Below are 26,321 nucleotides of genomic sequence, written 5' to 3' on the forward strand. Positions count from 1 at the left end.
CATCGTGAACTACGCAGGTTCCCTAAACCACAACCACACCTTGTTATCAACGACGCCCACCAGAACTTCCCACCCAGCTCACCAGATAGATCCCTTCGGTTAGCTTCGATATATACCGACGATCTTAGAGAACGCTCCAGTCAAGCAAAGTGAGAGACAAATCCTTGAGCGGTTAGCTCCCAACCTGGCTCTCTCTCAGCTCTCTGCCAGTGTTTCAAGGTGGAGATGGCAACAGAGGTGACGGGAAGAGTGAAGAGGGGAAACGGGAAACATGCGATGAATCGCTGGGTTGCGGCTTTCATGCCTTTTGTAATGGCGGGTCTTGCTGGGTATGCAACGTGGGTTCTGGTTGTTTTAATATGCAGTGTGTTCCCCCTTCGTCAAGTATTCCGTGTATAGAATGGAGCTTTGCCTAGATAAGCCTTGAGGTCGTTTACTAACCTGAAACCATAGTTAAATACCTAATACTCTCTGAACATCGGACAGCTGCTGGTGCCGTTACGATTGCTCTTTACTTTTTCTTCTTTCTCCCTTTCGTCGCTGCGTACCTGAGGGTCTTATGGACCATAACTGTGGCTCCAGGGTTTGTGGCGAGAGGCCAAGACCCCAATGAAGCTATCAAAAACGAAAAGCTTGGTGTTAGTGATAGTGACGCAGAGATGGGGCTTGGTAGTGCGCGGATAGAGCATGGAAGCTTTGGAAACAGAGGTACATCACGCTCTCGTGCCGCCATCGGTACCCCCTATTGTTCAAAAACATCGTGCACAAGGACTGAGTATTTACAAATGATCTAGATGGTGTAGTGACAGAAAACACAATCCCAGAACTGAATATAACCCCTCCACCGCCGGTCGCACAACCAGGTCGGCAAGCTTCTGAGACGCCAATTGCAAATTCATACACACTCACTCCACCAGTAACCCACCAATCTCAAGCCCAAGCTAATGATAGACCTACGACGTCCTCTAGTACCCTTCATGGGCATTCATACGATGCCTTCGATGCTGAGTCCCGTGCTGAACTCCCGGAACCAGAAAACTGTATGGACTTTTATGGAAAAGATGTGTATGTTTGTGAACCAAACGGTAGACCCAAGTGGTGCTATCACTGCAACTGCTATAAGCCAGACAGGTCTCATCATTGTAGTGAAATCGACCGATGCGTGTACAAAATGGACCATTTCTGTCCTTGGTAAATTCCCTAGGGTCTACTACTTAATATGAATAAGACCGTCATACTGATATTATCATGATCAGGGTTGGTGGCATCGTGGCGGAGTCTTCCTACAAATTCTTCTTTCAAGTCGTCGTGTATGGCGCATTCTACTGCCTGTACCTCATAATCTCGCTGGCATATTTCATCCATGAACATAAAGAAAACCATGGTGGTTCTGTAGACGCAAACTGGCTGGTTGCGCTCGGACTGTAAGGAATTTTCGTTTCAAACCTCTATCTTCTACCTGCTGACATGTCTATCCTCAGATCATGTCTATTCGGACTTTTCTCCTGTGGGATGGCTATCTCGACAACACAATTGATATATCGAAATCTCTCTACGGTCGATTCGCTCTCACACACGGTCAAGGTGTATCAGCTTGCAATCCATGACCCCAACCCCCCACCCGCACCAGGACCCGGGGGTCGCCCGCTTGTATACCGAGTGTATCTCCCCGAGCATCCTAAGGAAGGGCAAGAGCCTAGATGCTTCGCCATCGTTAATACAAAACAGGGAGAAAACCCATGGAGGCTGGATAACATGCTTGATAATTTCAGAGAAGTACTAGGATATAGCATTTGGGATTGGTGGCTACCAATAAAACAGAGTCCGTTGGTAAAGAAAAATAATGGTCGAACGTGGTATAAAATGAACGAAAAGCTCATAGAGAGGCTTAAAATGGAGGCCGGTATTGAAACCGGTACTACTGAAAATGTTTGAGGGAGGCATTGTTTTGCGGTTTGATATTTTCATTCTCATATATTGGCGTGTTGGCTTTCTTCTTATTATTGAGGTGTTTACGGGGTTTTGTAGCTTGCTTATCCAGGCTGTTTTTTCTGATATTTTTACTTCGTTGTTATTCTTCCTGGCCTATGGCTGCCCTTCATTTAACTTGTAATTTCGTAATCGCTTTTTTTTATTCCTTTCTTGTTTCTGAAAAGCCTTTTTGTGTTATAAAAATGGATAGTAATCGGGTGTTTGGGAATACGGTGTTTTTTCCTTTTTTCCTCTTCTCTTTTTTTTTATATTTATATTGTTTTCCGGGGTGCTGGTTTCAGCATGCACATTACCTCTCTAGCTGGGCATTATGAGAGATTTCTTGTTTTGTACTTTTTAACTAAGGGTGGGTTCACTCAATTTGAGTTCGTTAACGTATATATAATATGGTGTTGATGACTGAAATTGTGATGCGATTAATTGATAGATTGGATTTCTGTGATGGCTTGCCAGTGTTTTGTGGGTAATGATATATTTGACATCTATAACCACGCTGGTTGGTATCATTAATAGCCTGGTACATGTTTAGATGACATCACCAAGATAGTGTTTGTCTAGGTAGATTATGCTTATTGTGTTTATCTAGGTAGATTATATGCTTATCAAAGTTGATCGAAACCAGCCACGAGCACTAACACTGTTACAGACGTTTCCTTCCCAGTTACATAATCAAGGGTCAAGGATCAAACACACAAGATCGGCGTGTGCATACCAAGCCACGTTGACGCTCGCCTGAGGGATAGTTAGGCGCACACCGCCCAGGGTTGGAGGTCGCCGTTATACACATCCCTGGTAACGATCCTGCAACAAACGTTCTCGGGATTGTGTGTGAGTCAAGTGCGATTCGGCAGCGATGGGCCTAATCCAGGAAATTAGGGTTATATACGTGAACCGGAGCCCGAACACCGAGCCGAATGCCGAGATTATGCGCGGCTCGAATCAGGCCAGAAAGTGAGCGGAGAAAGAGTGTTGGCTGTGATTTGAGGGGTATAGCCTACTGGGGATCATTAGGGATTAATGAGCGGGGGGGCGAGAGGGGTTGAGTGGTTGAGGGGGGAGGAGGAAGGTGGGCGAGTGATGGGCAGTGATGGTTGTTGCGGTGGTGGCGGTTGCAAAAGCAATCTCGTGGCTAAATGGCGGGATTGCGTTGCACTTTCTCGTGCGCTCATTGGGTGGCGGTAATCGTATAGGTATACGAGAAACGGAGCAAGTCCGTAACGATAAGGGGCTTGGTTAGAGTACGCAGCTTGGTTGCACAGTTAATCGACCTGACCGAACATGTCGATATATTACTCCAACTGCATGCAGCATGATCATGAGCGTCGCGGCACTACATTATATTCTCTGGGCACAGCTTGAGGCGCTTTCGAACAAAAGTAATCACAGCGCTACCAGATTGAAATTTTTGCGAACTGTAGTCATGGACCATCACTCGGTAACATTTTTACCCCCTACCTGACTTGACAATATTTCCTACGCAATACCTTGCAACCCCGCTCCATGACGAAACATTAATTACAAGCATATACTACCCCTCAGTTAGAAAATCCCCTACGGTACAGATTTCGTCGGCTGAGGACGGCTTATATCCCGACTCTTCTCATACGCGTCCAGCGCCTCCGAGATCTGCTTCTCCAGTTTCACGGATTTCTCCTCCGCATGGTTAATCTGGGCCTCCAACTTCTCCAGCTTCACCGCTAGGGACTCCTTGGTCGCCGCTAGGGTGGGGCTGCTACTGCGGGCCATGCACGCGAGGTTCTCGGTGAGATGCCTCCGGTGCGCGAGAAGGTTGCGTTGGTACTTTTTCAGGATGTCGAAGTTGAGGTACAGATGGTCGAGGTACAGATACTTGAGGGGAGCACTCATACTCCTGGTATTTGTTAGAAGTGCACTTGGTCAGGGTGAAGGTTGCAGTTGGTGATAATATGATGCGTATGCATAGTAGGTCGCCGGTGTATAAATAATCATTGCAAGCGGGCCTTTCGTCCCTGGTAGCCTATAGAATTGTACCGGTGGATCTGCATGATCAAAGTTTGTGTTTGGTTTGAATTTCCATGTGGTAGTTAACATTGGTTGTTGCGGGTAGGTGCGCGAGGCAACTCGCGACATCCACGTGTGTGTTTTTGTGTGTGTGGTGCTGTCGAGTGATACATTATGACTCACTCGCCCGTCGCCAGGTTGACCACATCGCCAATCACATCGTTGAACAAGATACATAGGCTACACATATCTCTTTGAAGTTGTATACTTCTGGTATAACAGGAGATGAGTGATGGTTCATAGAAGTGAGGTATCTGAGCGAAGCTTTAATCTACTCCTGACCGGAAACCGCCGTGTTCAGCTCGCTGGTTTGACACGAAAAGGCACCCAAACGTATGATCTAAAGACCAGATTAAGCTCTTGCTGGAGATAATCACTTAGAATAACATTACTTGATCTTCCAAAGCACGATATTTTGTTTCTACCTTTATCTGTCGACAAACAAACGCTCACCCCCCCCCCCCCCTCTCTAAAGTTGGTAGTGCCAAGGGAGAGAGTGGGCTTGGCTCACAGATCTCTTTATCTTTCTTATCAGCCAAGGAAATTTTACTATCACATTCTACTCTGAAGGAGCTTTTGTTCTTTTCAATTGTGGGATATATAGAGATCAAGCATAACAAAATGGTGATGAATATACTCTAGGCCTAGGAAAGAATGAAGCAAACTACTTTATGATAAGCTTGTAGTAAACACCACCACAGTCGTCCGGGCGAGTGCATCTACCTGTCTCTACCCACCATCCAATCCAATTCATCCCCCATTTTCCACCTAGAATGTCCCATCCCTTTAGAGCCAGCCAGCTACAACTCTACCGCCAGCTAGCTCCTAAAGCGCTCGAATCCCAACCCCCCACCTCCGAAGCCGCGAGAACTAGCCGGTCATACGACAACATACAAACTACACACACCGCCGTGATTTCCAGCGACTTCTAGGCCTTTGTAGAAACCACTACTCTCCCGCCCTCTCTCCCGTCCAAGAACCCCCCCCCTCAGTGGTGGTGGTAGCTACTACAGGTTTGTCACTTTATAGCCACTGCTACATAGATTCCTGTAGCTAGAACGGCCTACCAAGTTCGCCGGCTCCCAGTAGAGGGCCGGTGAGTATCAAGCAATGAGTCGAGCTCATGTATGTAGCTCAACAGGTCATGTTTCCGTATATTGCAGAACGAGATTCAGGGCCGGGTTGGGTGGAGCTTCTCGCTACATAGTTTTTTCTCTTCTTTTTTCCTTTAAGGTAGCCGGCTGGTTGAACGCTTTCATCTGGCACGCGCGTAGAGTCTAAGTGTGAAACTAAAGATCTAGCTCTACCAAGTCTGTAACCCCTCCCCCATCACCACCGAGTGACCACTCATGAAACAACACCTCCCCCAAAAAGAACCTCAATAAGAGAAGGAAGAAAAAAAGTCCATTTCTATTTCCACGCCCCCGCCACCAGCAGCCCATCCCGTCCCACTCCATCCAGCTAACTACACCCACCCGGACCCGCCGGGCCACATCCCCGCAGAAATATACACCCCCGACCCCGACCCCGCCCACCATCACACTCTACTTCCCCTTCTGCTCCTCCGCATACACCAGCTTCCCCTGCGCATCCAGCGCAAAGCACGGCCGCTCCTCGCTCGTGATGTTGCGCTTTATGGCCGCCACCTGCTCCGCCGTGAACCCGCAATTGCGCACCATGTACGCCTCCACGCCGCCAAACTCGTCGCGTATCATAGCCGTTGTGCGGCGCATCGTCTCGACGCTGTTCCTCTCCTCACCGCCCACCACCGCCCGCTACATCAGTCCCTCACCCTCCACGCAAAATCAAAAAAAAAAAAGAAAAAAGAGGGAGAGACAACATACGTCGAACTCAACATATTCTCCAACCCCCTCCTCGCCTCTTCATCGCCCTTCATAAACTGCGGCCTACCTAACAGCCGCTCGCGGATCGCCTGCTTGAATGGCTCGAGCCCCACCTCCGTCAGCGCGTACTCGGCGGCCACGAGCTCGTCGTCGACGCCCGCAAGCATCAGCAGCAGCGCGCACACGACGCCCGTACGGTCCTTACCCGCCGTGCAGTGGATCACAAGCGGCTCCGTGGGGCGCTCCAGCAGGTGTGTGAAGATGGCGCGGTAGGAGAGGAGCGCGCCGGCGGTGAGGATCGAGCGGTAGGCGCTTGGTAGGTCGCCGCTGGTGTAGGAGCTGTAGCGCTTTGCCAGGGCCCTAAGGGAGGGGGGTGTTAGTGGGTGGGGCGCGGGGAAGGGTGGGGGGTGGGGGGTGGGGGGTGGGGGTACTCGGGGCTGAGGTCGTCTTCTTCGAACACGGGAACAAAGTGCCGGGTGATGCCGGGGATCTCGATGACGGGGCAGGTGTCGGAAAGGCTCTCGATCTCGGGGTTGGAGCGGAGGTCGTAGGTGGCGGTGACGTTGAGCTTGGCAATGAGGACGGCCATGCCGTCGGCGGTGACGCGCGAGGGCTCGGCGGCGCGGTAGATGAGATTTCGCCGGACCTATGCGGGGTGAGTATGGGCTGCAGCGGGGAGGGGAGGGGAGGGGGGAGGAGAGTGTTACGCTGCCAGTACTGCCTTGGATGGGGTAGCCGCCGAGGTCGCGGAAGTTGTAGATCCCGGGGACGGACTTCCAGGGCGGGTGGGTGGGCAGAGTGGACTCTGCGGAGATCAGGACTGACATTGTGGGGTGATTGTTGATGTTTTGTGATTGCTGTGATTGCTGTGAGTGCTGTGAGTGCTGTGAGTGCTGGTTTCTGGTGGGGTATGTAGATATTTAGAAGAGGAGAAGAAGTGCAGTTTCAGCTGTGATTGCGAAGATTCCTCAGATCCCCCGCGAGCGTGACGGCGCACGGCATGATGGTGCACGGCATGGTGTGATGTGACGGGATCGGCCTGTCGTCGTTCTGCTGCTCGTTCGTTTCATTGGACGGCGCGTTGAGAACATGTCGGGGAATCCTTACTCGAGGTGCAGACCACGCAGGTAGGCTGGGGATTGAGCCGCGCTCATGAAAGGTCACTCGCAGTTTGGGGGGCCCTGGGGAATATACTTAGGAGTGTTTTTGCTGTAGAGTAGTTAGAATATTAGGATAATACATGTAGTTAATGTTGATACCGGTGATGTTGGTGGCGCCGGTGCTAGTTAATACAGAGCGGGGTCTATTGAAGCTCTAACTATGCACATGTGTATTATTTACGCACAGGACATCCAAAACATTGAGACTCTGATACCTAGAGTATCTACAGCTGCAGATTGGTCAGTTCCTTTCTTACTGAACTCAAGTAAACCCAAAGGCCCTCCGAAGGAACCCGTACCTACCTATAGCTACATACGGACATTATATCAGCCTTTTTTTTTAGACAACTGCAGAACTTAACTACCATTTAGAATCGGCTATAGTTGAATTGAATCATAATGACTACCCCCCCCCCCCCCCCCATATCTCATAGCCATTCCATATCAAATATGCGGGTTGCATTTTAGTTTTACCATTAAAGAAGGGGCATCTTCACCTACGATCACTCGACTTTTCCACCGACGTCTGGATACGTCTTGGTAGACACATGCCAAAATAACTGTTGACAGTACCTTTGTGTATCCACTCCGTAGTGAAATCATGTAGACCATGCCAATTATCCGGAAGCCCTATCAATCATCCAGGAGTAGGTGTCATGTTTGCCGTATGAACTTCGGATGTTAATAGATTAGTTATACAGCCAAAGCACAATCAAACTCGACAAACATCCTATACTAAACCCAGCCAGGGAGTTGGATGTGGAATTTAAGCATAGAATTTCCGCTTTTTCTTTGCCGCTTCCATATACTGAGCCGGGGTTTTGTGCCAGCTCTCTCTCAACTATGTTGCTATTTACCAAACAAACGTCTGTTACGCAGGACACCTTCACACATAATCACTCGGCTGCCGTAGAATAGTACTGTGCCAAATTTAGCGTTAGGTGGGGCCCCGGCGATGCGGGGGGGGGGGGGGGCATCCAGTTCCAAGTCATATGCTATGCTTTTGCGACTCAACACCATCGATCTGTGGCACCATAACATTCCGACACCCAGTCTGAGATAGAATTGAAGACGATTACCCCTCTGGTCCGGCCCCACTCCATTGCGCCGTTCTGGGATGTCTCGGCGCCGAGTGATATTGTGTGAATGCTATATGAGATCGTACCAACCAGAACCTACGTATACCGTCAAAAAGACAAACGCACAGGAGGCAACTTTGTTCAACAAACACCTTTCAGCTAGATGCCTCTTTAAAAGGAAACTCAGTTATGGTCAACCATGAAGCAATCCAAACCGTCGTTTCCAAACAATGGCTGCCCGGTAGTCTCGTGCCCAGCCTGTGTTTTTTGATTTGTAGCTGCACGCAGTGCAACAGATAAAACAGTCTGGGAACGAGACTAGCTGCCCGGCTATATATATCTACCAAACATTCCCTCTCACATATATTCTTTTACACTAATTTACACTACACCTCCCCCCCCCCCCCCCCCTCTCCCTCCCTCTACACACCCATCTACATGACAGGGCCACACCCATCTACAACTTCGCATCCCCCTTCGCGCTCCTACTCACCACCTCATACCCCCTCCTCGGAAAATGCACCCTCAGCGCCTTCCTCCCCTTCCCATGATACTCCCCCGTCGGCACAACCTCCACCACCACCTTCTCCCCACTCAACTCCCTCACGCGTCCCCTCTGCGGGTTCGCCCGCCCCGTATCCACCGGCGTAATCTCCACCTCCTCGCCCCACGTCACCCCGCTAGGGTCCTTATCCGTCACACCGACATTCCCCGTCTCCTCCTGCTGCGTGTGGTACGAGAGGATCACGGCCTTGGCCTCCTCGCCCTTGATCCTGGTGACGCCCGCGGCCTTGGAGTCCGGGATGCGCGCCTTGAGGCGTGTGATGTGCGCGAAGGTCTTGGGGAAGGTGGTGGGCGTGATGTCGGAGTTGAGGAGCGCGCTGGGCATGCTGATTACCCATTCGAGCGGCCAGGCGACTGTGCGGGTTAGTAGGTGGTGGTAGGAGGGAAACGGGGAGGGGGCTGGGACCTTCGATGTCGGCGAGGGAGAGCTCGTTGCCGAGGATCCACTCCCGGCCGTCGGAGAGGTCTTTTTCGACGGCTTCGAAAGCTTTGCGTATGCCGGCGAGTGCCTATACAGCATCAGCTACCATCCATATCTTCCCACTAGTAACCGGACCCACAAACCTTTGGCCGTGCCGCATCAATATCCTCCTTCTTCCAGCTCTACTCCCCAACAATCAGCACAATCCCCCAAACCCCAACTTCCCCGCCCCCCCCCCCCCCCCCACACACACACACACCCCGCCAGGAGAAAAAACCTACCCTCCCGCTAAACTGGCTCCTATCCTTCACAAACCTCTCATCCCTCATAATCGGCAAACTACTCGGAATGCACCCCGCCGCGAACGGAAACACGCCATTACTACGCTCCGCATACTCCAGCGACCGCCGCGGGTCCGTGTCGAGCCCGCCTTGGGGAAAGCGCCGCTCAAGCTCGCGAAGGATCAGGGTGGTGTCGATGTAGACGTCATTGCCGATGGCGAGCAGCGGGATGCGCCGGTAGGTGATGCCGAGGATGGCGAGGTCTTGACGAGGGAGGATGGGTGGTTGGATCTGTGCGGTTTTTTGTGTGAGTGGGAGGAGAGGGGAGAGGAGGAGGGGGGGAGGTGACGGACGCATTCTTGGTATTTGATGCCGCGGAGGTTGAGGTACCAGCTGACTTTGTGGGCGTAGGGACTGAATGGCTGTGGGGGGTGGTTTTGGCTGTTAGTTATGGGTCTTCTGAGCTGGCAATTGGTAACAGGTAGAGCAGAAGCTTCCTCTACTGAAGAAGCTCCATGATCAATATAACCGCCAGAAAGAGAGGAAGAAAACCTACATAATGGTACAAAATGATCTTTGGATGCTCCTCACGATCATTACCACCAACACCACCAACAGCAACAGGAGCAGCGTTCTCAGTCATTGTAACAACAACAATAATAATAAAACAGAAATACCAAACAACCAATACGCAATTATTCGCCGAAAGATATCCGGTACCTGGGGGAGGGGAATTTATATGGCACTCTACTCTACATCAGATGCTGTTCCGACGTATGCGCGTGGGGCCTCGGTCCGGCCAGCTAGAGCTTGTAGCTACTCGGTATGACGTTGAGAACATCCCTGTGCATCGGTTGGCTAGCTAGCTTAGAGCTGGCTACAAGCGAGGTTAGCTACTGGCTGGTTAGCTACCTAGCTTAGAGCCGGGTAAATATGTGGGGTTGGGGGGGGGGGGTGTCGAGTGATGCACTGTGTTGGTGGATATTATTATATATATAGGAAGTTAAGTTTAGGCATTCAAAAAAAAAAAAAAAAAAAAACTGATAACTACAGGTTTAAATTACGTATAGATCAATAAACTCATGGTTAGAAAAAAAATAAAGCACCATGAAACCGGCACAGGTGTAAGTAAAGTATGATTGTACATGGAGCCCCTCTCCCTCGATATCCCCGCCATGCGGACACTAGTTAACTGGCTGTCACAAGTACAAGGGAACGATAACAATGAAATCGGATGGACTACAGAGGTACGTGAGTAAAAAGAAAAAATGAGTAAAAAGGAATAACCAAAAAAATACGAAATACAATACCAAAAAAGAGAGATAAAAGAAGGATAAAACCCCGGATCGACTAAACTGACTACCCTACAGATAACGAAGACAAAAAATAAACTAGGAACTCTCGGTGCATTCCACCGGCTTGCACTATTGGATATCGCAACCCCCATCACATCCCCAACAGATACATAAGGAAAAGAAATCGACAAAAAATAAACCGACCCTCAGTATATACACCACTATAGCGCTACTTTCCAGGACTAATCTCTCTGCCCTTCGTTGAGTAGTAACTCAACTACCAACTGTCTACCTTCAACCTCTGGGTGTGCCATAGCCACCTTGATAGTTCTTGTACCGGCACTGCCTCCAGATTGTGCATCGTCAATGCATCTGCAATCTCTTCCGGCAATTACTTGTCTTAATCTCCCGTTCTCTGCGTTTCGGATCTCGACAAAGTCGCTGTCAAAGACCAGGATATAAGGCCCATAAATAGCTACCGATTTGGCCTTTCCGACAAACTCCATTATTACACCACGGGAAACGTCGCCGTGCTTGTTGACGTAGACACCACACTCCTCATAGCACAGGAGAAATTCAATCTCAGAAAGACGGAACATCCCAAGTGGTTTCTGTCCTTGGAGCCGAGTAGCAATGTCGTTGACATGAGAAGCTTTAAGCTCGGGAACAGACCAGGGCTGCTTCTTGTCTAGTGTCATAACCTCAAAACCTATACCAAATCTATTAGCGTTTGTCGCCTAGCATAGATCAAGATAGAGTCAATGGAACAAACCTTTACTTGTCTGAATCGCCAAACTTGAGTGGAATAGATTGATTCCATAACAATCAGTAGGGATATAAAAGTCGCCATAATCTCTGAAAAATTCAGTGGTCCCTTTTCTTGAGAACCGACTCTTTTTCTCAGGCGCTTTGGGGAAAACCGGCTCCAGTACTTTGAACGTCGAGTTCAATCCATCTCGGCGCTTGTAGAAGACTAAACTACGCTCCTTCATCCTCCCTGTAGCAAAGAAGCCTACATCTCTTCCACCGGATAATTTTTGTGGTGGCCGTTGCTTTACGTCACCCCCCGCCCCACCGTCTCCTGGCTCAACGACAGTATCGAGGTGATAAGCGATAAGTGATTTGTCGGCCAAGACTAGGAATAAACTAAACTCCTCCAACACTGCAATTTGAGTGACACGCAAGATATTAATCGCCTATACAAGGAATGGTCAGTTAATACTTTTGAGCACAGTTCTGAATAATAGGGCAACAAACCCTTCTCCACTCTCTGGGGTTATCCGCAGCCGCCGTGTATACTCCATAATCCGTCCCAATAGCTACCATTTCTTTCTTAAACTGTACTGTAAAGGCAGTCGCACAGTTCACGCTGGCCCTGCACATAACAGGTTTCCTGGGCTCGTTCTGGAACCTTTTCTCGACCTCGCCGATTGCACGATCCAGTGGGGTTCCTCTCACAACAATCGGCTTTGGCCCTGACGCTGCTGCAGTTTCGTACCCAAAGGCTGTGTCTGCCATAACCTTGAGTCTAAAAGGCTCTGCATTCTGAGCATACAAAGCTGCCGCATGCTTTTCTTTTGCCTGGATGATTTTCTCGCACCATTCTTGGCGGTTCGCCGCGGTTGGGGCGTAAAGCGTGTAGGTATTATCATCGGCCTTGAGGGAGCGGGAGGGGTTTCCAAGGTGTTTGATGCGGAAAGGGAACATCACCCTATCATCCTTTGCGTTCTGGTCTGGGATTGTTGTTACCAGTCTTCCTGGCGCAGTGGATACGCTAAGTGCTGAAAGGCTGGTATTAGAATGCTTCAAATCTGCTATTCCAGTGTTTTGCCGTAGATTCGCGGGTTGAACGATAGCTTTGTTAGCAGCCGTCGGGCCTCCAATTCCTAGCCTATTAGCAGCACTCCGCATCACTGGATCGTCATTTGTGCTTTCGAGAACCAAAAGATCCATAGGTATTGGCTGTTGGACCAAATTAGTAAAACGGTAATAAGAATAAACTCGAGTTCTTGAAAAACACCCACCATTCTAGAAACATCGTACCGCTCATGCTTTGCGCCACCATTCACGTCACGTTGCATTGTAGTTTTAGCCAATACAAGATAGTGGTCGAAGAGAATCGCGTGAGTCTCTAGCCAGGCGAAACGACTACTTCCATTCCGTTGTAAATCCCCCTTGAAGACGAGCTCGCGGCCTTTCTCGCCAAGCATCAGGTCGACGTCCCATTGACGCATGATTAGTTTCTGGCCTAGCTCTTGCAGAGCTACACTCTTGCTCATCTCGTCAACCTTTGAATCACATTCTAAGGTGACTGCTCTGATCTCCTCGATTGCTCGGGCTAAGTTATCTTTTTCATCGCTCTCAGCAACAGTATGCTTCAAGATAGTAGCAAGGAGCAGCGAATATCGCTGTAGTCTGGTAATCGGGGCCTTCAAAAATGTGACCCAATCCAATCTTCGTGAGCGAGGATCTGAGCGACATTGATCAAGGAACTGCCTAAATATCATATTACGTTCGGCTTCTCTTCGGACCAACATATCTGCCTTCGGGAATGCTGCTGCATAAGCTAGATAAGCTGTCTTCGCTTTGCGGATCCATTCCCTGAAGATATCACTGAAGCCAACAACCCATGGTCCTTGCTCCTGTTGCCTGAACTTTAATTGCGGTAGTAAGTGCTCTTCCGAAACTCGGCGGACCGCATCTGCGGCGCCGAATACATCCTTGATGAATCCGTCCAAGCGAGATGGCTTGATGATCGATGGGCTACTATTTGCGATTGTGTCCCTGTAGAGCGATTTCAAGATTCGCAAATGTTCCATATACTCATCCTCAGTCTGAACAACCTCGTGCAGATTGTTTTGCCTCTCGATTTCTTTCTTACTAACTTCCCCCAACTGCTCTTTCTTGATCTTCCAAAATGTCGCCCAATCTTCAGTTTTCTTTATCATCTCATCGGGATTCTGTGATAAAGTAATTTTCCTGAGGGTCCTCGCACAATGGTGCGCATAACACCGGCCAGGAGATTCGAGCTCGTGTAGCTTCGGGGCGTAACATCCGTTGCCGGTGACCTGGTATATAACACCTGAGACCTCACCCTCTCCAAACTTGACCCACTCTTCCTCCTTTACCAATGCTTTCTCCTTCAGCATGCCACTGACAACCTTAATCGCTAATGTTTCCGCATCGGCTACATTCATAGTTGGAACAAAGTGCGTAAACAGCGCCACGATGCCATCCGCTACGGCACCCTCTTTCAGATCTTGCTCTCCTTCGGTCATCTCTGTTAACCACGACTTAATTGAGCTGAGAGCCCATGGCCTTTCGCACTTTTTAAAGTCCCGGCTGCTCAGCTTCTTGGGATCAAATTTCTTCGTCATTGGTATCGGTGGAAGGTCATTGATGGTCAGACCCTCGGCGTCTCCGAGGGTTCCACCGCTCGAATGAATTGAATTCCTATTGCCAATAAGTTGACGTGTTGGGTGTGCTTTTCCGTCCGTTTTAGACCTGTTAGGAACTATCGTTGGAGGAGTACTTGTATGGCTAGACAGACTTGTTGATCGGGGGAAATGCGGCCCCGATCCTTGGGGCTGAATGTTTGAGCCGATGCCTTCTGCTGAGATAGGAGTACCATATTGCCGTGTTGATAGGGGTGGCCTTGATCCAAGTGAGTTTCGATGGTGTATAGGCGATCCGGTATCAGGGTACGGTAATCCCGAGTAAATTCCTGGCGACCCAGTTTCCGAAAAATTATCATAGTCGGGAGGACTTGGTAATGGTCTAGTATGCAATGGGCTGTTTTGTGCGCTACTCATGCTTGGTGGTGGATGATAGAATAATTCTGGGATATATGAGCCATCTGAATCAGATTGGTTCTTTGAAGGACTTTGAGAGGCAGATCTGTTAATATCTTCTTCTCCTTCATCAAACGACATTTTTCTCAAATGAGCAGACGGCTTTGAAAGTCCACCAGTTCCTGGCAGGTCACTCTTAGCACTGGCACGGAATTCTGGGAACGGATGCACTAGGTTGTCGTCTGGAATCGCAAACTGATCATAAGCAGGAGGGGCGCTAATCCCTGAAATTGCACTGGCGTTACTATTCATTCTCCCGATTTCGTTGCTGACGGATTGGCGATTTGCTAATGAGTTGCTATTGCTAGCAAGGACGGGGATATTATGATCTTCCTCGTATGTGCCTGGCCCATAATAGCCAGAAAGTAGGTAACCATCGTAATAATCATCATCGACCTCTTCATTCTGTTGAGCAGGTGCCGGTTGCTCGCTCAAATGCTTTGACCGATCAGCTGCATCCTTATGTTCCTGCATTTCGTCTAATCTCATCATTTCCAGCCCCGCAGCGGCTTCTGCATCACTTTCGTTCGAGTAGTAGTCGTACACTGAAGTTTCAACCGCCAGATGTCCGTTATTTACACCATTATGTGCATAGGAGTCTCGACCCCCACTGGGAGCAAACAGCGGTGCTGGCCTAGAATCCGCGCTTCCGGTGTCAATCTGGGACGGACGGCGCCCGGACTGTTTGTGGTTGAGCATTGACATCAATTCACCCTCAACCTCATCATATAGTTCTTCTGCAGCATCATGTTCCTGTTGCTGCAGGCCTGTATCCGCGTACGACCCGTTACCTGGTGCGTACGGCAAGGGCCTCGATTGCGGGTGTCTCCCGTTTGCATCACCATGGCCTTGTTGGGATGGCTGTCGGTGAAATGACCCGTGAGAGGGTGGTGGGGGGGGTGGGGGTGAAGGCAAAGGATTAGATCCGGGATAGCCATTAAAATTACTCGGATTCTGTAAAGCGCCGAATCGGTCCGGGGGGTTTGGTAGTGGATGGTTTACTTCACTAGGTGACATATCACTATCAGAACCGGAATTGTAGTGTGTCTCGGGCCTTGTGAGATATTGCTTGTTCTGCGGCTGATTGGCACTGGAGCTAAATGATCCATAAGAAGCAGGGGCATAGGTCGGTGAAGTCGGTGGGTGAGGGGGCGGAGGGGGAGGGGGAGGATGATACGTGCTGTGGGGCTGCGCCGATTGCGGAGGTGGTGGTAGACCTGGGGAGTATGGACCCGCACCATACAACGATTGTGAGGTCGTTGAGTATTGAGGTCTTGTAGGATATTGGGAGTATCCAGCAAATGGCGGCTGTGCTAGATGGGGCGGCACCGCGCCGACCGGTGGTCTGTATGAAGTTGGGTAAGGTGCGCTATTGAAAGTGCTTGGATTATATGTGCTCGTAGTTGGTGAAAATTGTCCTGAACTTGCGGGGGGGTAGCCGCTGGTAGATACATGTCTTTGAGGAAGATATTCAGCATTGGGGTACCCGGCAGATTGGCGCTGCGGCTGCTGGTATGCAGCTGGATTATATGACTGAGGCTGCTGGGCCCCGTTATAGCCTGGAGTAGTAGGATATGGAGCGTTATTCGACATTGATGGACTTTGGTAAGACGTGTCCTGCTGTAATGCTGGGGAATAAGATTGGGAGTAGCCGTTTCCACCAGGAGCTACCGCAAAATAACCAGATCCTTGGCTTTGAGAACGATTTACAGAAGAATTCGGGGCAGCAGTAGGGCCAATAGAAGTCCGTTTGCTTGGTGGCTCAGGGAGGGGATTAGTTTGTCCGTAGTATAGCTCCTCGGGGCCCCGAATGCTCAGTCGAGAGCTCACCCCGGTACCGCCGTCAAAATATGTCGCGTCGTCACCGTCGTCAAAGCTTGAGGTCCGATGCAGATAGTTATCTTGCGATGCGGCGCTATAAGCTCTGGGGTTACCGGAGTGTCCACCACTGTTGGGATAACCAGCCATTCCAAGTTATGCTAACCTAGAAAAAATGATCTGGCCAAGCAGATAGATGTCAGACCCGACGGTACTTGCTACAAAGGTGTGTACCCGACCTATGAATGATGCGAGGTGAGTATGTAAGTATATGTATGTGGAGATGTACTTGGAGGGTGGTGGAGTTTTTTTTGGGTGTGTAGTGGGTTGGGTGCGGGGAGCGAAGGACAGGAGGCTACCATACTCTAGAGTCAGATGCGCCAAAGCGCGGTGCGTGGACCAAGTCAGAATCGGGGGGAGTGGGCCCTGATTGGCTAGTTGACTGGATTGGGAGGGGTGCGAAGCGACCACAACTCAACGGCTATGCTGTGTCTTGAGAAAGGAGGAGAAGGTTAGGTGAGTTGACTGTTGGGATGATGTTGTAGGGATAGATGGACGGATGGAAAGAAGATGTGGATGCTTTATTTTAGGACTTGCCCTGCTGTTATTGATCCCAACATGGGTAGAGGTATGATAGATACATACATGTAGCAGTCCTATCAGAATGACCGACCCCTCTGCTTTGGTTACTTTTACAATAACTCCTTAAACCAAAATATATCTCGCCGAAGATCTTGGGTTTGAGATCAAGAGAGAGGACAATTATTTTCTTTGTGTGAAAGGGCTGCATGTATACTTACTAGATTGCCTTGTAGACATCATTCGGTGATTTGAAGAATTCTAACGCTATAACACGTACACCACATGCACAAGCGATAACATTAATCTCGAATACCCTACCCGGAGGTATAGCATGGGATTTTTCGACGTTTCCATTCCTTTACATCTCTCTCCCGATTACCTATACGGACTTAAGTGATCTACAGCTTAGCAGTTGGAGCCTATGGCAATATCTATCCATGAAGTTTGCTATATCAAAATCCATAACTACTACTCCAGACCATGATCATAGATCATAGTAGTACAAGACAAAGCCTTCTAACATGTATGTACCCCAAGGGAATCTCTGCAGTCAAAATATATATATATCCAAACTGGTGTCACGCAGAGCCTCATTTGACAAAGCGTATTACATGTAGTCCCTGGCTCCCAACTACATCGGTAAGTTCTACCCTTTATGGAGATCATTTGACTAAATATGACGTCTATATCCAAAATACATGTATTCAAACATAAGGCAGAATTCTCTGCTTTAAAATATCAACCAAAGGTCGATCTTAATAGTAAGGCATACAATCGAGTCTTCAATAGAGAATTTATCAATTTAGGTGAGGCTATTCAACCAATAGGGGGTGCAGGAGTTTCTGTCAGCTAAATCCGCGCGCACACACAGACCACCAAGCTGCTCATAGGGGATGGGCGCAAGAGAGTGTAGGGTATTCGGTGTACCGATATTTCTGGTTATACGCCCATGGGCTTAAAGCAAAGTACTGGTAGAAAGATGCTTGCTGATTGGCTCAAGTCACGAGAATATGTTTAATTCCGAACCTTTGTATTTACTAATATCATACAGTAATCATAAGTATACATATACATACAAGTATATATGCTTTGTAGACGTACATTCACGAGTATTCGATCCAAAATATCGTCCCCATGCGGGCTTAAACCCGAGAAAACAGCGTACGGATCCGGAGCTTAGAGCTGGTGTCCCCTATCCCTTCGTTAACAGATCTCGTTATCTCCCTTATCAAATAATATATCTCCCATACAAAATTTGATTTCTCTATTTAGGGGGGGCAGCAATCGACAGACGAAGGGATACTTTAACAATGCGTGATACAGTGAAACGTATACATGGGAATTGCAGGTATGTACCGGGGGTTCACCTTAAATACCGAGACGCCTTGGATTTTGTATGGGAACCGCCCATGGCAACCAAAAAGCAGCCAATGAATTTTGGTCTTGGCCCTGAAATTTGTATGGGGGAAAAAGTATGAAAACACTTCATATATACTCACTCAAAAATCTAAATATTTTCCTAAAAATACAAAAAATAACCAAATGATAGCCCTTGCTCTGGCCATCACCTTAATAGCAATCCTAAACTTTCAAACATGTTTTTCGTGGAGTTCGGAAGGAGCATCAATGGAAAAGAGGGGATGGAGGTTGCATTGCAAAAGCTGCAACACACACAATTCAAATAACCTCTTGGCCGCCAAGTGTCCTTTTTTTGAATCGACCAATAGCAGACGCCCGCTAGCCCTTACAGCCCAAAATGGGGTTCTCAGTACTTACCCTTAACCCCCGGTACAGTGCAAAGTATGAACTATGTACATGCATATACTTACGTGCGTACAACATACAGCTACTCATCAAAAGTGTTCGTGATATACTTTTAATGTCAGTGCGCAGTGTGGCGCACCCGTAATACTGATGTTATTAAATTAAAGTCGAGATTCAAAACAACGAAAAATATATAATATAGTTTGTGACTACGTATAAAAAGAAGATAGGTCATTGATCTTATTCTTCATTAATTTGGGGGCCATTGGTCACTGGGAAAGTCTTCTCTTGGGGGGTTCTTGATGGTCCGCCGCGGTTACATATGGAAAATGTCTCACTCTGAAATCGGAATCACGAACACTTTTATAGAGTGGCTGTGCATACCATCAAGAAGCACTTAATTAAAGAGGCTTCTGGTGATAGATGATCGTACAACACCAGTGCTATCGTTTGAACGTATTAGCCGCTACGTATGTTTGCTATATCTCTAGTGTATGCATGCGCAGTCTTCAGCCTGTGGTATTAATTTAAGGCGTTACTATATATTTGCATGCCATGGGATCTACAGTTAATTTGATTAAGAGTACTAGCGGCTTAATCGCTTTTTAAGAATCTAGCCTGCTACAGTACTATACGGATATGGATACGTAACGCCTAAACAAAGTCAATTAAAAATTACTGAGCTCTTATTTCATGTACTTGGTCATGTTAATTCTATTAGTATGTACTCACGTATATTTCTTTACATCCCATTAATTCAAAGAGCTAGATATATATAGCTCCAGCGCACTCAAATCCCCGCACCGAAGACAAAACAACCACCACACAGCCCCCGAGGGACATAAAAGCTATCACAGAGAGTACCCAGCGTGCATGTTTCGATGTGCTAGCTACTAGGCCGGCCTAAACATGCTGTCTATATCTATCGATTAGGTCTCTGTCATAACAATATTATACCTTTGCACATACCCACAGGACTCTCTTCCGTGTATCAAACCAATTAACAGTAATCCTCTTACAGTTCGTTCTTATCTACCCTATGGTGTACACCTGATAAAAGCGTGGTTATTGAGATCGAGAGGGATTATCTCTAGAGGATGCGTCCTTTAAAGTTTGTTAAATACAGTCGCATAAGAAATATACCACTCTATTAAGTTGAAAATAAGAACGATGAGAAAGAGTCCGTTGAGATGTACATGTATGAGGTGCTCCAAGCCACCCTTGTCTTTCTCACCCTCCTCTTCTATGAAATTGGGGAGATTAAGAATCACTAGAGTCGAGTGATCGGTTGTGATCAAGTTCAAAGCCACAGAAAGATAAAGATTGAGTTTCACGAGTGGAAGATCGCGCCTTAAGCTTATTTTTATAGGGTCTAATATAAATACATGTGTTCGTAGGTGTTTCCTCTATAGCTTAAGCCGTGTAGGTTGTACGCTGGTACTGTGTACGTACTACGTATACCTGTACGTACTGTATGTACCCAGGGGAAAGTGATGCACATTTTGGCCAATTACCCCAAATACCTATATTTTGGCGCAACGCAACACGCCCCCTAAATTCAAATTTCGAGTGTAGGGCGTCTCTAAAATGGCTAAGAATTCATCTGGTGCTAATTGAATACAAAATAGCCATTCTTCAAGCAAGAAGTCACTATCAAGTAGCGAAAATCAGTGTTAAAAAAAACCAAAAAGTATCGATGACAGACCTTTTTTATTTATTTTTTTCTTATGAAAGGAATCTACACACTTAAATTAACCTCAAGATAAACTTGTGTACAGATTAATTCTCTCGTGGTTGAGATATCACCCAATGTGCATCATTTTCCGACCCTGGGTACATTCTCTACTAAACACAGGATGTCTCAGACACGTGCTTACCGGAAAATAGTTTTTCCGAATTATTTAAACAGAACTCGAATCGGTCAGGAGTTTACTTGTATTTTTTTAATTTTGTAGAGTAACCTCATGTATCTATGGGCAATTAACTGTTAACAGATGCGAAGCAAGATTTCCGACTATCGATAGGAATAAGCCCTATTAAGTGTCATACCCACGATTGGTGTAACATTCTCTCCCTGGAGGAGAACGTTCTGGAGGCCATCTATTTGTAAGTCCCTCTCGGCCGACAGCCTTACAGAAGCGAGCCAAGGCCGTACCAAAAAGAGCCCAAGAAAAGGCTACATGAATTGTACTTCTACTCTATGATGTTGATCATGATGAGTGTCCATGGGTAGAGAGAATTTCCTATCATGGGCAGTATATACATGTAGTCCTGTCATAAGCATTGCGTATTGGAAGGAACCGGCCAGAAAATTAAACACGTATGCAGAGCCGTCATACATTCGATGAGTAAACTAAAGGATTGTTCAAAAAGAAGGAAGAGGATCTCAGTATTGCAACATGTCAAGAAAACTTAGTCACTGGTGGTGACCACATTTTCGAATTCGTAAGAAAATATTCCGTAATCGTCAGCGATAAAGCTACCCCTCTTTCCACTCACCCCACCATTCTTCTTACTGACATCCCCCTACCAAAAAACACCACCCCCAAATAATCACAATCAACTACTCAAACTTCACCCATAACTCATCAAAAATGGTCAAAGCTGGTATGTAATCAATTCGTTTGTTGCGTTGCTTGTTGTTCGAAGAGGTGAAAGAATTAAGATGTGAGTGAAATGACACTGGTGTCAGTGAATGACGAGGAAAAATGGGGATTGTAATATCTGTCTTCTATTCCAAGTAGTTCTAGGGCTTGATGTTATCGGGTTTTGATTTGCCAATCCCATTTCGAAAGATACATCTAGCTCTTGCCTTATTATGTGCACTGTGGCTAACTATACCGAAATAACAGTTGCCGTCGTCCGTGGAGACTCCACTGTGAGTGGAACTGTCACCTTCACCCAGGAGAACGAAAACTCTCCTACAATTATTACCTATGAGATCTCTGGCAACGATCCAAATGCTCTGCGTGGAATGCACATTCACGAATTTGGTGACAACACCAACGGATGCACGTCTGCAGGACCCCACTTCAACCCATTCGGGAAGAACCACGGCGCGCCAGAAGATGAAGAGAGACATGTTGGTGATTTGGGAAACATCGAGACCAACGCTCAGGGTACCGCCCATGGAACCATTGAGGACAAACACATCAAATTGATCGGGCCCCATAGCATTGTGGGAGTATGTTTCCCCCTACTTGAATCTATGCGTGGGGAGAGAAAAATGCTGATATGTGCTTAGCGCACCGTCGTTGTCCACGGCGGTACTGATGACCTTGGCAAGGGAGGACACCCAGAGTCTTTGAAGACTGGTAACGCTGGTCCCCGCCCGGCCTGTGGTATGTTTCTACGATTTCTCGGTGTTTCTTTATCAATTCTAACCTGAACGACAGGTGTTATCGGAATTTCTGCCTAAATACCTCTCATCTATATGAAGATATCTGGCCCAGTTGCAGATTAAATGACGTAATGGCAGGTTTTAAACGCGGTTTGCATGAAATCCTTGGTTTTTAACCGTGCTGTATACATATAGTTTTTTTAGTCATTGTGCAAGAAATCCATTGATATCAAATCGAACCTTGTTGTTGAATTTTTATGCCGCAATTTCAGGACGAGGAAAACTGCAGATGAATATTTGGCGGGGCTGCGGTAAGTATGATATGCACCCCAGATTTCAATTGCGGGTGTGGATTTTTTATCTTCGTAGAAGTGATTACATGTATGTGTTTCATATTACAGTGGAGTCCCGATAGTAGCATTCTCGATAATAGCATTCTCGATAATAGCATATCCTTGATTGTAGCATATACATGTAGTTGGGCAATCCTAAACGAGTCGGTACGGGCAAATTTGTTCTTGATACAAGCATATTCTCGATAGTAGCACACGAAAATCCGTTCCCGACCATTGCTACTACATGTACTCTGGGTATCGAGACACAACTGTAATGGTTGTACATTTTCTGCGGGTGTTGGTGGGTAGTACAGCTTCCCCACATTGTACTACCAAAGGACCTTAGAGTTGTGGCCAGGTCAACCATCCCAAATTGATCTGACATGTCCTTTACTCCAACCTGTCTTCTCCGCTCAACCATAACTCTCATTCATTCATTGAAACAACCAACCATCAATCAATTGTTCTGATCTGGCTATATTGACACCTCCTTTAGCAATTGAATCTGTTTGCTAGCTGTTAGATAACCAGGTACCAAGGTGAGTGTGGATGAATCCCAGGGTATTCCACAAACAGAGCTTAGGATCCGTCTCTTTCATCTAGAAACCCTCCCACGCAGGCTCAACACCGACAAATATTATCCGGTCTACAGTTAAGAATCATGGCTCAGATTGGGAAAGTTAAGCTTGTAAATTCTGGAGATTCGCTGCTTTTACAGCATCCAAAGACAAAGGCCGAGAAAACTTTTTCTTTGGCTTATGTTTCCGCTCCAAGATTGAAGCGTGATGGTGACGAGGTTAGCTATAATTACCCTTCCCTTTATGGGTTTCTTCCGCTGTGGAATTACCGATGAGGCCACTTTGCTAACAGTTATCCCGGGTCAGCCTTACGCTTTTGAATCTCGAGACTTTCTTCGTAAACTCGCTGTTGGCAAGGAAGTTCAGTTTTTGAAATTGTATCAAGTCCCAACCACCGGCCGTGAATACGGCACTGTCACTCTTCCTGATGGAAGATCCCTCATTGAGCTTGCTCTCGAGGAAGGGATGGTAAAGCTCCGCGACGATGGAAAGCGTGAAGACGAACCAGAGAATGAAGCTACATTGGAGAAGCTTAGGCTTTTAGAAGCCAATGCTAAGGCAGAAGGGAAAGGAATATGGGGCGCCTCTCAGGATGGGCGAATTGATTCCAGATATGAGGCCCCTGAGGACCCTATACAGTTCCTAGGGACATTCAAAGGAAAGCCAATTGAAGGTAAGGACAGAGATATCACTATTCAGTCATGGGAGAATTTTTATCTAATCATTTCTTTTTTTCTCTCTGCAGCTATCATTGAGCGCGTGATATCTGGAGACAGAGTCGCTGTTCGTCTTCTACTCGAGCCCAAGCTTCACCAACAAATGGTCGTTCTTATTGCCGGTATCCGGGCGCCACTTTCAAAACGTACGGATACCACCGGCGCTGAACAGGCTGGGGAGGAGTTCGGTGACTTCGCCAAAGAGTTCGTAGAAACCCGTCTTCTCCAGCGCACTATTAAAGTGACTTTATTAGGACTGAGCCCTCAGTCTCAGTTCATCGGAAACGTTATCCACCCCAATGGCAACATTGCAATACTATTACTCTCACAAGGTTTGGCCAGATGTGTTGATTTTCATAGTACTATGATTGGCGCGGACATGAGCAAGTTCCGCGCCGCTGAGAAGACCGCTCGAGAGCAGCGGTTGAGGCTTTGGAAGGAACACGTGGTGAAAGCAAAAAACCCAAATAGCAATCTTGATGCGGTTGTATCAAGAGTTCTCAGTGCAGATACAATATTCGTGAGGAATAAAGCCGGCAATGAGAGAAAGATCAATTTGTCAAGTGTCAGACAGCCAAAGTAAGTTATATCACAATCCCACTTTTTTGATCCTTATACCTTCTATTATTATTCAAAGCTAAATTGTGAAAACTAAGGCCTTCGGATCCCAAACAATCCCCATTCTCAGCTGAGGCCAAAGAATTCTTGCGAAAAAAGTTAATTGGCAAACATGTACGCGTTGAAATTGACGGAAAGAGACCAGCTACCGAAGGGTTTGAGGAGCGTGAGATGGCCACAGTTACACTCAATAACAAGTATGTCTCCCATTCATGAACGTCTTGTAAGTGACATCCTAATGAACTATAAATTATGTAGGAATGTAGCTTTGTTGCTCGTCGAGAATGGATGGGCCAGTGTTATCAGGCATCGAAAAGATGATGATGACCGCTCACCAATCTATGACGAACTACTTATTGCCGAGGAAGCGTATGTTTTTTATCATTACTTCCCAGGCTAGAACTTTATTTTTCGGGGCTAATCGTTTTCCATAGTGCCCAAAAAGAACAGAAAGGCATGTACGCAGCCAAGGCCCCCCAAAGCTCAAAAATGGTTGAGGCCTCAGAAACCCCAGCTAAGGCCAAGGCCTATGTGTCATTTCTCCAACGCAAGAAACGTACCCCCGGTATCGTTGATTTTGTATCTTCAGGGTCCCGGTTCAAGGTGATAATCCCAAGCGAAAATGCCAGACTCACTTTCGTCCTTGGGGGTATCCGTGCCCCACGAACCGCTCGCAATGCTACTGAGACGTCAGAACCTTTTGGTCAAGAGGCCCTTGACTATGCATCGAGGCGTTGTATGCAGAGGGATGTCGAGATTGACGTGGACGATGTTGACCGTGCAGGTGGATTCATTGGCACAATGTATGTCAACCGAGAAAACGTTGCCAAAGGCTTACTGGAGGAGGGATTGGCAAGCGTACATGAGTACTCTGCTGAGAAGTCTGGCCACGCGACCGAATTGTTTGCAGCGGAAAACAGAGCAAAGCAAGCGCGGAAAGGAATGTGGAAAGACTGGACGCCAGAGATGGACGCTGATATCCATGCGGATGTCCCGTCTAATGGGGCCGCGAAAGACGAAGCCATCGAGAAGAAAAAAGATTACCGTGATGTAATCGTTACAAATGTCGACGAACAGGGCAAATTAAAGATCCAGCAAGTCGGAACAGGTGAGAATACACTCAGTGACTACTACTCAATTGTTATACTAACAACACCCTAGGTACTTCCGCCTTGGAGCAGCTCATGTCAGCATTTAGAACCTTTCATCTCTCGCCTACAAATAATAAAGGTCTCGAGGGACCTCCTAAAGTTGGCGAATACGTCGCGGCGAAATTCACCGAAGATAACACTTTCTATCGTGCTAGAGTGCGTCATGTCAACCGCGAGGCCAAAGAGGCCGATGTCCTCTACATCGACTACGGAAACTCTGAGAAAATCCCGTTCTCCCGCCTTCGTCCTCTCATCCAACCGCAGTTTCAAGTATCTAAGTTGAAAGCTCAGGCTGTTGACGCTGTTTTCTCATTCCTCCAGTTTCCGACTCAACCAGACTACGCCTCTGAATCTGTGGAAATGATCAACCATCTGACTGCTGGTAGGCAACTAGTTGCAAATGTTGATTGGACCAGTCCAGAAGGGGTTCTTCATGTCACACTATACGATCCTAACAGCAGCGATCGCATGGAAGCCAGTTTGAACTCTGAAATTGTCTCCGAAGGACTTGCCATGGTACCCTTCAAATTGAGGCCATACGAACGGGCTTATCCTGAGATGATCAAGGCCCTCAAGGAAAAGGAAACCACCGCTAAGGCCGAAAGGAGGGGGATGTGGGAATATGGTGACATTACCGAGGATTAAGCTAACACGCCACATGCCGTTCTCATTGTTTGCCGTTTGTTTTTTCTGTTTCCTTTTCGTCTTTTATTGTATTTACAGCATGTTTAGCATGGGAAAAGGAACGGGGATATCTATAGGCATGTTTACGGGGGCTCTTTAGTTTTAATGATTACAGCATGCAGAAGATTTACGTAGATGTTAGTAATCTTCCAAAGTTTGATGTTCTCTTTAAAGGCATTTGTTCCTCGATAGAAACGCGGTTTTCCAG

At 47.4% G+C, this 26,321-nt stretch overlaps 7 protein-coding genes across 7 annotated transcripts; 3 read left to right on the forward strand and 4 right to left on the reverse strand.

Moving 5' to 3' along the window:
• Nucleotides 1-225: 225 nt before the first annotated feature.
• On the forward strand, nt 226-1,935 carry LAJ45_09061 (uncharacterized protein; the record flags this gene model as incomplete). The annotated part of the gene is made up of 6 exons (XM_046118607.1): nt 226-364; nt 454-708; nt 795-1,065; nt 1,147-1,191; nt 1,257-1,424; nt 1,482-1,935. 6 exons carry the CDS (start codon nt 226-228, stop codon nt 1,933-1,935), a joined length of 1,332 nt encoding a protein of 443 aa, XP_045968284.1.
• A 1,608-nt stretch (nt 1,936-3,543) lies between these two features.
• On the reverse strand, nt 3,544-3,858 carry LAJ45_09062 (uncharacterized protein; the record flags this gene model as incomplete). Its single annotated transcript, XM_046118608.1, has 1 exon — nt 3,544-3,858. One exon carries the CDS (start codon nt 3,856-3,858, stop codon nt 3,544-3,546), a length of 315 nt encoding a protein of 104 aa, XP_045968285.1.
• A 1,718-nt stretch (nt 3,859-5,576) lies between these two features.
• On the reverse strand, nt 5,577-6,703 carry LAJ45_09063 (uncharacterized protein; the record flags this gene model as incomplete). The annotated part of the gene is made up of 4 exons (XM_046118609.1): nt 5,577-5,775; nt 5,877-6,236; nt 6,308-6,522; nt 6,584-6,703. The coding sequence occupies 4 exons, from the start codon at nt 6,701-6,703 to the stop codon at nt 5,577-5,579; spliced, it is 894 nt and encodes a 297-aa protein (XP_045968286.1).
• Nucleotides 6,704-8,572: 1,869 nt separating this feature from the next.
• Nucleotides 8,573-10,024, reverse strand: LAJ45_09064 (uncharacterized protein; the record flags this gene model as incomplete). Its single annotated transcript, XM_046118610.1, has 6 exons — nt 8,573-9,033; nt 9,086-9,188; nt 9,244-9,282; nt 9,382-9,672; nt 9,735-9,803; nt 9,938-10,024. The coding sequence occupies 6 exons, from the start codon at nt 10,022-10,024 to the stop codon at nt 8,573-8,575; spliced, it is 1,050 nt and encodes a 349-aa protein (XP_045968287.1).
• Nucleotides 10,025-10,918: 894 nt separating this feature from the next.
• Nucleotides 10,919-17,164, reverse strand: LAJ45_09065 (uncharacterized protein; the record flags this gene model as incomplete). Its single annotated transcript, XM_046118611.1, has 6 exons — nt 10,919-11,385; nt 11,449-11,872; nt 11,934-12,638; nt 12,701-16,442; nt 16,512-16,584; nt 17,146-17,164. 6 exons carry the CDS (start codon nt 17,162-17,164, stop codon nt 10,919-10,921), a joined length of 5,430 nt encoding a protein of 1,809 aa, XP_045968288.1.
• A 4,121-nt stretch (nt 17,165-21,285) lies between these two features.
• Nucleotides 21,286-22,109, forward strand: LAJ45_09066 (uncharacterized protein; the record flags this gene model as incomplete). The annotated part of the gene is made up of 4 exons (XM_046118612.1): nt 21,286-21,298; nt 21,544-21,875; nt 21,936-22,032; nt 22,087-22,109. The coding sequence occupies 4 exons, from the start codon at nt 21,286-21,288 to the stop codon at nt 22,107-22,109; spliced, it is 465 nt and encodes a 154-aa protein (XP_045968289.1).
• Nucleotides 22,110-22,640: 531 nt separating this feature from the next.
• LAJ45_09067 (uncharacterized protein) lies at nt 22,641-26,074 on the forward strand (the record flags this gene model as incomplete). The annotated part of the gene is made up of 9 exons (XM_046118613.1): nt 22,641-22,667; nt 22,898-22,905; nt 22,970-23,162; nt 23,251-23,617; nt 23,690-24,239; nt 24,317-24,475; nt 24,537-24,647; nt 24,713-25,386; nt 25,440-26,074. The coding sequence occupies 9 exons, from the start codon at nt 22,641-22,643 to the stop codon at nt 26,072-26,074; spliced, it is 2,724 nt and encodes a 907-aa protein (XP_045968290.1).
• Between the last annotated feature and the right edge of the window lie 247 nt (nt 26,075-26,321).

The sequence above is a fragment of the Morchella importuna genome (genome assembly GCF_003444635.1).
Source record: "Morchella importuna strain M04M26 chromosome Unknown Morimp01GS033, whole genome shotgun sequence".
Taxonomy (NCBI): Eukaryota; Fungi; Ascomycota; class Pezizomycetes; order Pezizales; family Morchellaceae; genus Morchella; species Morchella importuna.